The sequence below is a fragment of the Berghia stephanieae genome, chromosome 2, assembly GCF_034508935.2.
Source record: "Berghia stephanieae isolate SIO BIC M18660-M18661 chromosome 2, UCSD_Bste_1.3, whole genome shotgun sequence".
Taxonomy (NCBI): domain Eukaryota; kingdom Metazoa; phylum Mollusca; class Gastropoda; order Nudibranchia; family Aeolidiidae; genus Berghia; species Berghia stephanieae.
This window is the reverse complement of record NC_088361.1, coordinates 37325889-37339836: the sequence shown is the minus strand read 5'-3', so window position 1 is coordinate 37339836 and position 13948 is coordinate 37325889. Positions and strand designations below refer to the sequence as shown.

The window sequence follows — 13948 nt, the reverse complement described above, 5'->3', positions numbered from 1 at the left end:
TTGTTATTATTATTATTATTATTATTATTATTATTATTATTATTATTATTATCATTATCATCATTATTATTATTTGGATAGCATGCTAATATATCGCAAAGCTACCCAATAAATGCTGGTTGTACAGGCAGGCCTGAAAATTTGTTCCAAAGTATATGTGTGTCTAAATAAAATTCAACATTCAAAAATATTATTTAAGATTTAAATAATGCTTTAAATCCTGAGTTTAAATTACCTAGTTTTTTGGTTTCATTGAACTGTTGTTTAATGGTTTTACAAGTAGAACCATCTCCGTAGCACACACCACAGCGGTCCTCCTTGGCGTCAGAATCAATCACCCAATCGCAACCAACATGCTATAGACATTTGGAACAAAAATAAATAAACATATATTATTAGCTTTCAGTTTTATTACATCTTTATCAAAAAAATATACATCCTTCCGACTGTTAAAGGTAGACTGTTAATGGGTTTTCAGTGCAAAAAAAAAAAAAAATATGATATGATTTACTTTTATGAAATATCAAACGTGGAATTCCTTAGATAATATATTATCTATTATTGTTAGAGCAGGTAAATACAAGATTTATCTGTTATAAGGAGTCTTATCATTTCCTTATGTCATCTTTGTGGACCTCTCCCGGAAAAGCTACGATTAGTAACAAACACCGTGTGGCCACCAGTATACCAACAGATTTTGCAAATATATATCGACTGCCAGATATTTTTGCCATAAACTTAGTGATGCTGTGAGGAGTTCATTTATTCTTTATGAATAATGTACGAATAATTAATTTATACTTTTATATGGGCTCTGTTGACTTTAGCGTGATTTACTCACAAAATGGAGTAGGATGAGAAAAATTTGAGGTTGGTGTCGTGATTTATTTTAAAAGACTACTATGATTCTTTGGTTTAATTATGTGTTAACGTGTTATTGCGTGAGACTATTCTATTGATATATATTAAAATATTTCTTCTTTACGGGGGATTAATACTTATCTGATGCACCTGATATATATATGTATATAACGCGCCACATCTACCACTACTACTACCAATTTTTAAAAACTGAAACTTTATTAATATCTGTCGAGTTGTCAGGAACTTTAACCCATAATAACAGGGTGAGAGAGGCACCAGACGACTTCTGTCTTTGGAGAAAACTATTTTAGTTCTATTTGTTCTTACGTGCTTACCACTTCTCCTACATAGACGTGACAGTTGGTGTGATTGTGATGTATTCTGAAGTTAAACTTTTATCAATATACAAATGTATAAAAAAATACAAAGGATCAGACAGTGCATTGAAGCTATTGAAGTCAAATTGCATTAAAATAACTCACCCGACACCTGCCAGAGATACACATGTGTCGTGATCCAATAACACACTGCGTTCCGTCAGCCACAATGTCTTTTAACATCACAGAGAAAAACATACCCTTGGGTCTACAGTGAAGTTGACAAGGTGATTCTAAAATGTGGGGAAAAAAACAACAAAATTATAAATGAGTAAGACACTTTGGAAAAATAATATCTAGGCTAATGATTTAACTCTTAACTATTAAAGTTATCAAATTTTAACTGTAAGCAAATAATTCTATATAATATTAACTTAAAACGCTACATCAGACGATCGGCAAAGGCGTTGACAATTTATGCTGTTGGATCCTTGTATCCTAAATGTATCCTGAGAACCAAACTTATTGGCTTTCCAGACATTAAACGCTATATAATCAAATTTCTTTGATTGCGTTTACTGTGTGATTCCACACACAATGTATATCAATATATTGTGATAAATTCCCAAATCTGAAAGGCACTTGATTTCGTTGTAGGCGTGTTACAGAGATGGCTGTGGCGTAGCCATCGTAAACTTATAGCCTGACACTGACCAAAAAATGACGTCAAAAGACCAGTCTTTTGCCACAAAAGAAAACAAATCGTGAGTTGTATTCAATAGTTGAACAAAATGAAATAATTTGTTTCCTTGAGCTCTGCTAACGACAACTCACGAGACGATACACAAACCTAAAAAAATGAAGTCAAAAGATAAGTGTTAGTGGGTCCTAGTTTAAGGTTTATACGTTGATGATGACTACACCGTGGCAGTGTCACTTATATAGCGCAATATCCACTAAATGTGCTCAAAACGCTTTACAAGGGGTTCCTGGCCAACAGCAACATTTAACATGTAGGACGGGACATGCCGCGTGTTAGGTGATATTACAATTTTTCGGACAAAGACAACGCTGTTAACGGCCAGGTACTCATTTTACACCCGAGTACGGTGACAGAATGTGAGTAAAGTCTTTTCCAAGGACTCAACTATGCGCCGAGCGAGGCTCGAACCCAGGACCTTCCGATCCGAAAGGGAGTGTCATACCACTAGACCACATAGTCGCACAGTAACCCTATCAATGTAGAACAATCTCTAAAAAGATTGGTACACATGGGGAGTACAATACATTTGGTTGAAAAGCGCTGATTCAGGGGACGTATATTAAGTTTGTGGGTATTTATATTTCTTTTGATAAGAAAGCTAGTCTTTTAACAAGGATATATACAACAAAACAGCTGTGTCTGAAGTTTTCAAAATAATGGAAATCCAGAAAGGTAAAGTTAAAGTTGGTACTTTTGCCTGAGTCAAATTTCTCTTTTTTTTTGTCATTCATAACTTTTGATGGCATACCAGGAGTTGCAATGTCATCCCACACATATTCAGTCCCCATGTACGGTATCTTGTTGAATTCTGAGCACTGGTAACTACGGAAACTTTGGGCTTCTTCAGCACATGCCTGTAACAGAAAATATTGATTTTAATTATATGTTTAAATTGATTATATTACTCGTAATCATCCTCGCACTTCTCCATCTTCTACTCGACCCCTTCATTTTAATTTTCGATTCTTATTCAATTTAATTTATGTGTCATCCTCTAGTTTCTCCTTGTCGTTGACATTATTCGTCTCGTACTTCAGATCCTCTGTCTATATTTGTCCCTTATCTCTCCTACCCTTTCACTTCCTCCTCCTCCTCCTCACTATCTTCCTCCTCCTCCTCCTGCACCTCTCAATTTTCTTCCACATCACCAATTTATCTTTACCGTCATTATGGTCATCATTATCGTCATCAGTATAATCATCATCATCATCATCATCATCATCATCATCATCATCATCATCATCATCATCATCATCATCATCATCACCATAGTCATTATTACTATTAACATCAATCGTTATCATCATATTCCATATTATGATTTGTCACATTTCATAATTTCAGAAATAATGTAAATGATGTTGACCTGATTTTCAAAATACAAAATCCTTGATCTCAATGTTGTTTTCTATGTATAATGTATGCCATAAAACATGACTTACATCTGTATTACATATTCTGTAACGCTTTCTCTCTCCAGTACAATATTTTCCTCCATTTGACGGGCTGAAATAAATTTTGAATAAGTCAATTTAAGCATTGGTCGGATACCTGATTACAAACCATTTAGAAATGGAAATATCATATATATTAACAAAGTTAATCTAATTTTATTTTACCACCATGGCTTGACCATTATTTTTTGGGCTAGTCGAGGGTCATTTAAATAGATCGACATTTGAAGGACGAGTTTTCTGGCCTAATTTTTGAATATGTGTATGTCCAGACTATTAACACACTGGCTATTAACTGGTTAATAGCCAGTGTGTTAATACTTTTTACAAGAATATAATCTGACTGATGGTTGAGTGCAGTTTCTTTAACTTTGTTAAAAACCAGCTGACAAAGAGAAAGAAAAAAAAAAAAAGAGAGAGAGAGAGAGAGAGAGAGAGAGAGAGAGAGAGAGGGAGAGAGAGAGAGAGAGAGAGAGAGAGAGAGAGAGAGAGATAAAGATCGAGAGGGAAGTGTGTGTGTGTGTGTGTGTGTGCGTGTGCGTGCGTGTGTATGAGAGAGGGAGAGAGAGAGAGAGAGAGAGAGAGAGAGAGAGAGAGAGAGAGAGAGAGTCTATGAAAAACAGTGGCTTGTACTTAAGGTGGATGATTACAGTGTCTTTGTGTGTGAGTGAGAGAGATAGATAGATAGATAGATAGAGAGAGAGAGAGAGAGAGAGAGAGAGAGAGAGAGAGAGAGAGCTAGAGAGAGAGAGAGAGAGTATCAAACGAGTGGCTTATACTTACGGTGGATTATTACAGTGTCTCTGTGCCAAGTTGACTCCAGCACCACACGTCCTTGTACATGATGTCCATTCTGACCACTCTCCCCACTGACCATTGATGGCTTGTGGTCTCTCCCCAATGTCAACACACTCACCATTGAAACACCACTGAAAGACAAAATCCCAATAAAATCATTCTTAAATGTGATAGACTAGAATGGACTTTATAAAAAAGCAAAGGATGAAAAAAACAAAACAAGCAAGTGATAATGAAATGAAGGTTTCAAAATGGGTACGGCTACCTTAATCTCGTATCATATTTATTGACTATATGAACCTGTATTTTTTTATTATTAACAAGCAAGGTTGAGTGCACCATGATACCAAGTCAACATGATCTATATATTTGGTTGTAACAAAAATCTATTAATGAGTACTAATATCCTTATACCTGATCTCAATCGCTCTAATGATTTACAAAAGACTATGGGTAAGGTATTATTGACAAGGTTGTTGCTTTATCTGCCCCTCTCTTTTTATAATGCAATCGATTACGAAATCTGGGTATTTGAAAATAACAATACATAATATAACTTGAATAAGTAATTATGTAAGAATTGTTACCTTGTCAGTACCACAGATGGTTCCCACAGCAGCAGCCTGTAGTTTTGTAGAACACTTGTTGTTGACACGACACCACAGAGTTGTACATATATTCTGAAATAAGTGCAATTAGAATGATTCAATTCTCAAACCACTTTAACCATAGACCATTAAGAACTAGCGATCTGATTTACATATGTAATCATTGTTTAACTCTTACTAAGCAAAGACACCAACGGCAACACATGATTGACATGGATTAATAAACATCGGCCTTCAGGGATAATTGTTTTCCGTTCAGCTTCGAGGGTTGGCAAAATCCGTACTGAAGGACACAGCATAATTTACATCAAGGTTTACGCAAGCCATTTAAAATTGTTTGTTTGCGAACTGATTTTTAAAATCTGATTTAGTCTAAAGACCGCACTCTGAATTTCAAATTTAAGTTGGCTAACCATTAACTGAAAACACAACATAATACTCGTATATGATGCATTTATAGATACATTTTTGGTAGATATTAATTATTTGTTTTCACCTCGTTTTTAAACATATTCTCCTAGAGCATTGTGTCGTCCAGACTTCCTGGAGTCACCATGACTCCAGGAACTCTGGACAGGAACTCTGGACTAAACAATGTTGTAGTAGAATATGTAAAAATAATCGAGGTGAGAACAAATAATTAATAATTCACTCCAAGAATTTGTCGAGCACTCTACGTGGTTCCAGCTAACTCCCCTCAATCATATTTGGCAGATAGATACGGCAATACGCAGGATAGTCATGCGACACCAAAATTGGGTCTAATTGAAACATAAATAGAACACCTGTCTGTCGCAAAATACAGCCGTATCGGAGACTGAACTGAAAATATGTCTCCGGCCGTATCCTACAATATCAGACCCAGCTTTGAAATAATCACTGATGAGTGAAACAGTAGGGGTAGATTCAAACAAATTCTGATTGTTCTAACGTTAGTCGATGGCTTTAACAATTGACGCTCTCTGATCAGTAACACAGTATAGATTCAGACAGAATCTGATTGTTCTATCGTCAGTCGATGGCTTTAACAATTGACGCTGTTGATCTCCATAATTCATAATTATCTAATGACAGATAATAAATTACAAACCTCGAGCACTTCGATGCCATTACATCGTTCAGCCCCTTCTCCATAGAGCAATGCACACTGGTGGTCCGAGTCGTACATTGTTCCTGCAGGAAGGACGGGGTATTTGAAGTCGTGGTGTCCCGGAGTGTCGTCCAAGCAATAACCCCAATTACGGCTGGTAAAGATGGAATGTTTACAATGAAAACAGGGGTGAAGTAACTTTACAGCTGGAAATCTTCAAAAACAGATATTATTCGAAATTCATAAAATCCTATAGATTAAAGGAAGATAATATATATATATATATATATATATATATATATATATATATATATATATATATTAGGTTGATTGTTCACTACTGGTAAAAAGTTAAGACAGTTGCTATATGGTAAATAATCCGTAAAGTGATTTCAAACTTGTAGATCATATTTAATATATTTAATCAGATTGCACTGGGTAGGTACGTGAGTTTGTAAGCAAGTGTAAGTCAAAATTATGGATTTAATCATGCTTATCTCATTGGAAGCAACAATTAGAATTAACACACTGATTGAGCTATTCGTAGGTTATCGTCACAGAAGCTGGATGTGATTATTACTCCATTATTCCATGCTATATATCAACCAATGGAAAGAAAGCTGTTACACATTCATTGACGGATTACACCCCTCCCCCCCTCTTTCCGGGCATCAAACCATATTCCCCCATAGCATTGCATCCTATAATACAAGCTGATTTCTTAATGAGATACTAAATTTTAAATAGGCTACAAAGAGTAAAACGTACCCCCCCCCACCCTCCGCCTTCGTATCATAACAACAAAACTTTTATACAACTATAAGACACTGTTCAGGCTGATTTCATATTAAAATGATGACCAAAAAAATAAAATAAAAAGACGAATATTAGTAAAACTTACTCTAAGAATTTGGTAATGGCGTCTCTGCTACAATCAGACCATTTGTATGGTGTCCTGTCCCAGGTGAGGTGGGGTGCCATTACAAAGTGAACCTGTTCTGTGGACACACATCCGATGCGAGGGGTGTCGTGTTTCATTCCAAAACTGTGTTGGATGGATAAACGATCAGATATTTGTATGGTTTCTTCAAATTATCTCTGTTAAATTTGATCACTTTACAGTCAAGAAATGGAATGTTCTTAATCTTAATATGAACATTTTGAGATAATTGATACGTTAAAAATGCTGTTGATGGATAGCTCAATGCTTTAAATTATAGGATTAATTTGAAGTATTTCTATGGTATTTATTAATATCACCACTGTTTTGAAAAGTTAAGTTATCAAAATTGAAATTAGACCATCTATCTATTTCATTTGTAGTTATGCATTCTTATAGGAGAGTGTAATTAAAGGCTGTTTGACTTTGCGACGTAGGAAGATACATTAAAAAATGAAAACAACAACAATATATATAATATGAACTGACGAGTCACGTGATTCTATTCTCTCTTTCTCTCTCTCTCTCTCTCTCTCTCTCTCTCTCTCTCTCACTCTCTCTCTCTTTCTTTCTCTCTCTCTTTCTCTCTTTCTTTCTCTCTCTCTCTTAAATATATATATATATATATATATATATATATATATATATATATATATATATATATATTGAATCGTGTTTGATACAAATATGGTACGAAAACAAAACAACTCAGTCCTGAAGATGGCAAATTAAGCCTGAAACATTGATGTAGACTGCCCCAAACATTGTGGTAAATATTTTAAATAATATATATATATATATATATATATATATATATATATATATATATATATATATATATATATATTAAACTTAATTTGCTTAGAATCATATTAATATAGTACAATGATACAGTTTACTTACTTGTGTCCCATCTCGTGTGCCACAGTCCATGCCAGAGCCAGACCTGTGTCTTCGTTGATGCTACAAGTCTTATGCGGCTGACACAGTCCCGCCACTTGGGCTAGTCCAAGAGTGCTACATGGCTCGTTCATCCGGGAGCAAATATTTTTCCTATTATGACCAAACAAAAATTCCAAACTTGACAAAAAAAACAAAAAAAAAACCAAACGTGTCTAATCTTTTACATTGGGTCTCTGCAATGTTCGACAATTCCGACAGCATTATTTTCATTTTAGCAATAAAACATTTATTTAAAATTGACTGACTGATTAATTTTACTTTTTAAAAAAAAATATTTTGTAGAGCAATATTGACTAATCGTGCTCAAAGTCCTTTACATGGGGTAGGGGGGGGGGGGGGCGGTCCCGGGGATCCCTGGCCAACAGCAACACGTATCATGTAGGACGGGACGTGACGCCTGTTAGGCGATATAGTAACTTTTTTCGACAAGAAACCACGAAGTTAACGGCCAGGTACTCATTTTACACCTGAGTACGATAAGAGAATGTGAGGAAAGAGCCTTTTCCAAGGACTTAACTATGAGCCGAGCGAGTTTCGAACCAAGGACCTTCCGATCCGAAAGCGAGTGTCATACCACTAGACCCCATAGCCTACTTACATCTTTGTGAAAACGGACTTCCTTAAAATATCAATAAACTAGTAGGTGAACCCGTATATTAAGCCTTTGTTCGTTATTTAATATCTGATTTAGCAGTGATAAAAACATATCACCAAACTGAGAGTTTAAAAATGCAATCTTTCAGAGACACAAGAGCCATTTTATTCCGGTTTCTGTGACTTTAAACGGGCGGTAACATTTGTCTGCTATCCTCCGGTTGGGTCGCGAGTCTATCCCAGAATACCTACCGCCAGATCTAATGGACCCAGCTACCCAATCACACCTCCGAAATACCTGATCGCCTGGTCGAACCATCGAACTTATTTTTTACTTTCTAGTGACATCATGATAAATCATTAAATCTTAAAAATATTTTTGAATGAGAGTTTATATAGTGCAATATGCACTAAACGTGCTCAAAGCGCTTTAAAAGGTTAAGTAGGACGGGGAATGACACATGTTAAGCGATATTGCAATATATTCGGATAGAGATAACGCTGTTAACGGCCAGGTACTCATTTTACACCCGAGTACGTGAGAGAATGTGAGTAAAGAGCCTTTTCCAAGGACTCAACTATGCGCCGAGCGAAGCTCTAACCCAGGGCCTTCCGATCCGAAAGCGAGTGTCATACCACTAGACCACATAGCCGCACCATACACCTATGTCTCACCAGACCATAACGACATACTAATCTTTTTATAAAGATTTTAATTGGTTTAATTTTCATCAAACTGATGATGGAATCCATGAATACATTTATACAAGTGTCGTATTCATTTCTACTTCAAGTGAAATAGCCTTTGACCGGTTGAAAACTTCAACTCTATAGAGGAAAAATAAACCGCAACCTGTCAACGGTCATACTCGTCAATGTAAAAATGCCAACGTAAGGAGGCTTCAATTTCCGATGTAACATGTAACCGCGATTGCAATGCTGTCATTGATTCATTTGTTGTTGTTAATGTTATCAGAAATAACATTCAGAAAAGTGAGTGGAGCAGCACTTATGTTGATAATAACAAGATATGAAGTGAGTAGGAAAGTGTCAGAAGACAGCATTACTGGTCGCGGGTTCGAGGCCCCATCGCCGCCGCGAAGTTTTTATTCTGTTGTCTTCTGGTACTTTCCTATTCACTTCATTTCTTGTTATATTTCACAATGAAAATGACAAAGAGTTTACCTGGTCATGAGGACAGCCACGTCGTGGTGATTAGGATGATCATCGTCCCTAAAATTGATTCTTTTCTGCCATTTACAAAAATTTCTCAGTGTTTTGTCAGCGTGATGCATAATGTTCAAATTTTCCTGAAATAACGCGCAGAAAATAGATCAAATTTAATACATGGCGATAGAAAAAAAAGTCCCTTCTCTCACACACCCTCCCCCCCCCCCCTCACTTTATTCTTCTTTTTTTGTGTGCTTCTTCATCTTGTGCAAAAATTGAATTTACATATTTTTCCCACGCTTTTTAAATTCACGTTAACATTAGTCGAGATCAAAATAAATATTATCGGGATACATTTGGACATAAACAAAAGTGCAGTGACAGAGCATTTGAAGAAAATGTAGGCCAATTGTAATCAATCATAATGTATAACAAAAAAAATCTGGCCAAATGTAATAATCTCGTTTTGACAGTGTCCAATGGAATAATGATTACTGTTTTTTGGTAATAAGAAAAAAAAAACTCAGCTTGATCAAATAAAAAACAGTCTTGAGCAACACCAAGCCCACTATGCTAAAACTGCTTTAAACGAAATCCCAAGCAATGAACAACACTTATAAAGTAGAAAGGGACACGGTGCTCATTATGTGTTATGACGATGTTTTCCAAGCCAGGAACTCAATATACACAGAGTACGGTGAGGCAATGTGAGTTGTGAGCCTATTCCAAGGATCCACTTTGCACTGACCACAGAGTAGGGACTCGAACCAGGGGCTACTCGTCCGGAGACGAGTGTCATATCACAAGACCAGTAAACCATCAGAGTTGTAAGGAATGAAAAAGAAATCAATACATAAGTCATATTATTTTTTTTTTAAACAACAAACAAATAACAGTAAAAATTAACAACCCCCCCCCCCCCAACGCCCCAAATAAACCCAACAACCCCCCCCCCCAAAAAAAAAAACCCCAAAAAAAAACAACCAAACAAACAAAACCAAAACCAAACAAAATCTTGCCCGGTATCCTTACATCTGGATCTTGTAGTAACAAAATCCGAACGATGACAATATTGATAGCATTTCCAATGGAGGCATCATGGAATAGTGTGGCCACCTGTAGAAAAAAGTAAAATAGTATGAATTATATAGCACCTTATTCAAGGAAGCTTGACATCGATAACATTTAAAATATCAAAGATTTGGAATACTCATTTTGTTGGCATAGAATAATTTACAAAATTAATTCTATCAAAAATACAATCCATTTAGTAGATAAGAAAATGCATAAGTTTAAGATTATAAGATAGACTTGTATGTTATGCACTTTGAAGTACAATTGCTCCGCTTTTGACACCAATCTCAGTTTTGCACTTTTTTCTATTGCCGTTTTGTTAATTAATTTAATTTTAATCATTTCCAGTTGTGCCGGGTGGTTGTTGAGTTCAACATAATCTGCTGCAGTGCGGATGTGTCTACATAATCCTATTATCTTGCATACGGATTCCATGTGTGTGTGTATATATATATATAATATATATATATATATATATATATATATATATATATATATATATATATATATATATATATATATATATATATATATAAGAATGAGTCTCATATTTCCCGATATTACCATACACGATAATAATATGTATCAAACTTTATCTATATTAGGTGTTCACCTACCATATTCATGACGGTGAGTACGTATGTTTCTATGTCTTCATTCTCATAATACCGGACCATATCTGTATCCACCACAACCAGGGTTTCTACGTGTTTCTCTGTCGATATGGACCTCTTTCTTCGATTATGTGATGATGATGATGACGATGATGACGACGATGATGATGATGATGAGTAGGAGGATTTTTCGGAGTTGCTGCTTTTTCTATGCCTCTCCCACCTTTCTCTATCAGCGATGGTTTTATCGTATTTTTCTGTAAGGAAAAAAAGATAATTTAGAGCGATAGAGTAATTATTATATTTACAAAAATAACTAATGGTGCCATAGCTTATGTCAGTTAATAACTATGACAAGACACTTGAAATCCCTTCCGTCATATTAAAGGTACGGTAAAGGTAATCAACTCTTACATATTTAACTGTGACTTATTGTTTTCATGGTTGTTTCCCTTGCTTAGATTCTTTCCCCCTTGTTTTATATATGCTTTTGTTTATTTTTTTTCTGGTTCTGAGATGATTTTTGTTTTTGTCATAGTTTTGTTTGCTTTTTTTTTGGGGGGGGGGGGGGGGGATTAATTTTCCCCCCTATCCCAACAACAAAATTAAAATAACAATACTAATAGCGAGTGAATATGTCAATACTTCTACAACAACAACAACAACTACTACTACTACTACTACTACTACTACTACTACTACTATTACTACTACTACTACTACTACTACTACTACTACTACTACTACTACTACTACTACTACTACTACTACTACTACTACTACTACTACTACTACTACTACTACTACTACTACTACTACTACTACTACTACTACTACTAACTAACTAACTAACTAACTAATAATAATAATAATAATAATAATAATAATATAATAATAATAATAATAATAATAATAATAATAATAATAATAATAATAATAATAATAATAATAATAATAATAAATATCAACAACAAATATAACAATGACAGCAGAAAGTAGACCAACAGATCCTTGATGATAGTTTATCCTGTGCCTGAGCTTCCCTTAGAATGCAGTGAAATTTGGATATAGACATAATAATAATAAAGTTTTTTCTTTTAAAAAAAACATGTTTTAAAAATTTTGGCCAGAAATTCGACCTTCAATAGATTGATTAGAATGAATCTCGTCTGGTCAAAAACTTTCAAACCCAAGACTTCAAGTGAGTCACAGGTTTGATAGCATTTTACAAGATGTTGTTCCTTTTAATCGAGATTAAAATTTTGATCGATTGATATTTGAAGGAGAAATTTTCTGGTGAGAAAATTTTTAAACGTGGTTTTTCATAGTGAGGCAAATTAATAAATAGTAAATAGCTACGTTCGTACGCCCCACTCAAATCAAGACAGTGGCCTTGCCGTAAAATCTGTCATCGCACGACCCTTTGGCCACGCTCCGCCGGGCAAGTGTCGCTTCAATCATCCTCATGCCACCCCGTTTAAAACCAGGTAACAGCCGGCCAGACTCAGAAAAAAATCGTATTAAAAAATTTGGCCAGAAAACTTGTCCTTCAAATATTGATCGATTTAAATGACCCTCGTCTTGGAAAAACTCTCAAACCTGGGACATCGTAAGAAGTCCAAGGTTTTAGAGTGTTTGCCAAGATGAAGGTCCTTTAAATCGATCGATATTTGAAGGACGAGTTTTCTGGCCAAATTTATAAATATGAGTTGGGTTTTTTTTCCCCGAGTACGACAGGTTACTGGTTAAGACCAATTAATAGAATATAACCTTGCCACCGGGAAATTAAATTGTAATTGATCTTGAAGGGGTAGTTCATCACTATCCTCTTATCAATGAGATCTAGTACACAGCTTTTAGAAGGTAGTCGTAAGCGATAACATACGAAACTACCGTCGTAAAGAAGAACGTTGTCGTACACTGATTATAAAAGCCATTTTCATTTTGGCCAAAAAGCTATTACTACATATATTGATAAATAATCAAAATCATTTTCCTTAATTACCAATTTTAAAAAAATCTTCAACCTTTACTCGAATCTCTTGTTTCAAACTTTTGTCAATTTCGAGTTATTATAACTGAGGATAATTTAATTATGAAGTGAAAGTTTTCGGGCAAAAATTATAAAAGCGCTTTGTCAGTGTTCGTCAATGTTGAGGAGCAGTCTGATATTTAATAGTGGTAGCGGTAGTTGATATGAGAGGAATCTGCAGAGAAATTTCGGTCAAATTAAATAATGAATAAATAAATAAATAAATAAATAAATAAATAAATAGAAAATAAAGAAATCAATAAAGAAAGAAAGCCAAACGCTTAGTCCTCCCGTGCGTTGAAGACTCGTCAAGGTTGCTTTATTTATTGAAACAATTTGCATCAAGGTTGTTTTATTTTTATCAATTGAAGCAATCTACTGATAAGATGCTGAAAAATAGTTCGTTTGCAATTTTGGAGAGATTCTATTTTTAAAATAATATACTGCCATTCCGCAGATAAAGGCAACATAACTTATTTTCTATTTTATTCTGATTCTGGTGTTGATAAAAAAAAAACAAAAAAAAAAAAAACGAGAAACATCAAGGGTGGGTGGCGTACCGCAGAAGCAGATTAAAAATGTTAGATGAAGTTGTTTTGGTACTGATCCCTTTTCTTTGATGGTTACCTGTTGCCTTGTTATCTTCGCTCTCCTCCTCCTCCTCCTC

At 35.0% G+C, this 13948-nt stretch overlaps 1 protein-coding gene across 1 annotated transcript in view; it reads right to left on the bottom strand.

Annotated features, from left to right (window-relative positions):
• Window positions 1–13948, bottom strand: part of LOC144964816 (A disintegrin and metalloproteinase with thrombospondin motifs 6-like) — a 105773-nt gene that overhangs the window by 12603 nt on the left and 79222 nt on the right. Inside the window, exons 5-16 of the mRNA XM_078899465.1 lie at window positions 11253–11506; window positions 10594–10677; window positions 9577–9701; window positions 7738–7887; window positions 6796–6939; window positions 5895–6048; window positions 4784–4876; window positions 4182–4327; window positions 3387–3450; window positions 2693–2798; window positions 1347–1474; window positions 236–356 (exon numbers count right to left, since the gene is read on the bottom strand). Of these exons, the coding sequence (XP_078755591.1) occupies window positions 236–356; window positions 1347–1474; window positions 2693–2798; window positions 3387–3450; window positions 4182–4327; window positions 4784–4876; window positions 5895–6048; window positions 6796–6939; window positions 7738–7887; window positions 9577–9701; window positions 10594–10677; window positions 11253–11506 (1569 nt within the window). The remainder of the gene's footprint in view (window positions 1–235; window positions 357–1346; window positions 1475–2692; window positions 2799–3386; window positions 3451–4181; window positions 4328–4783; window positions 4877–5894; window positions 6049–6795; window positions 6940–7737; window positions 7888–9576; window positions 9702–10593; window positions 10678–11252; window positions 11507–13948) is intronic.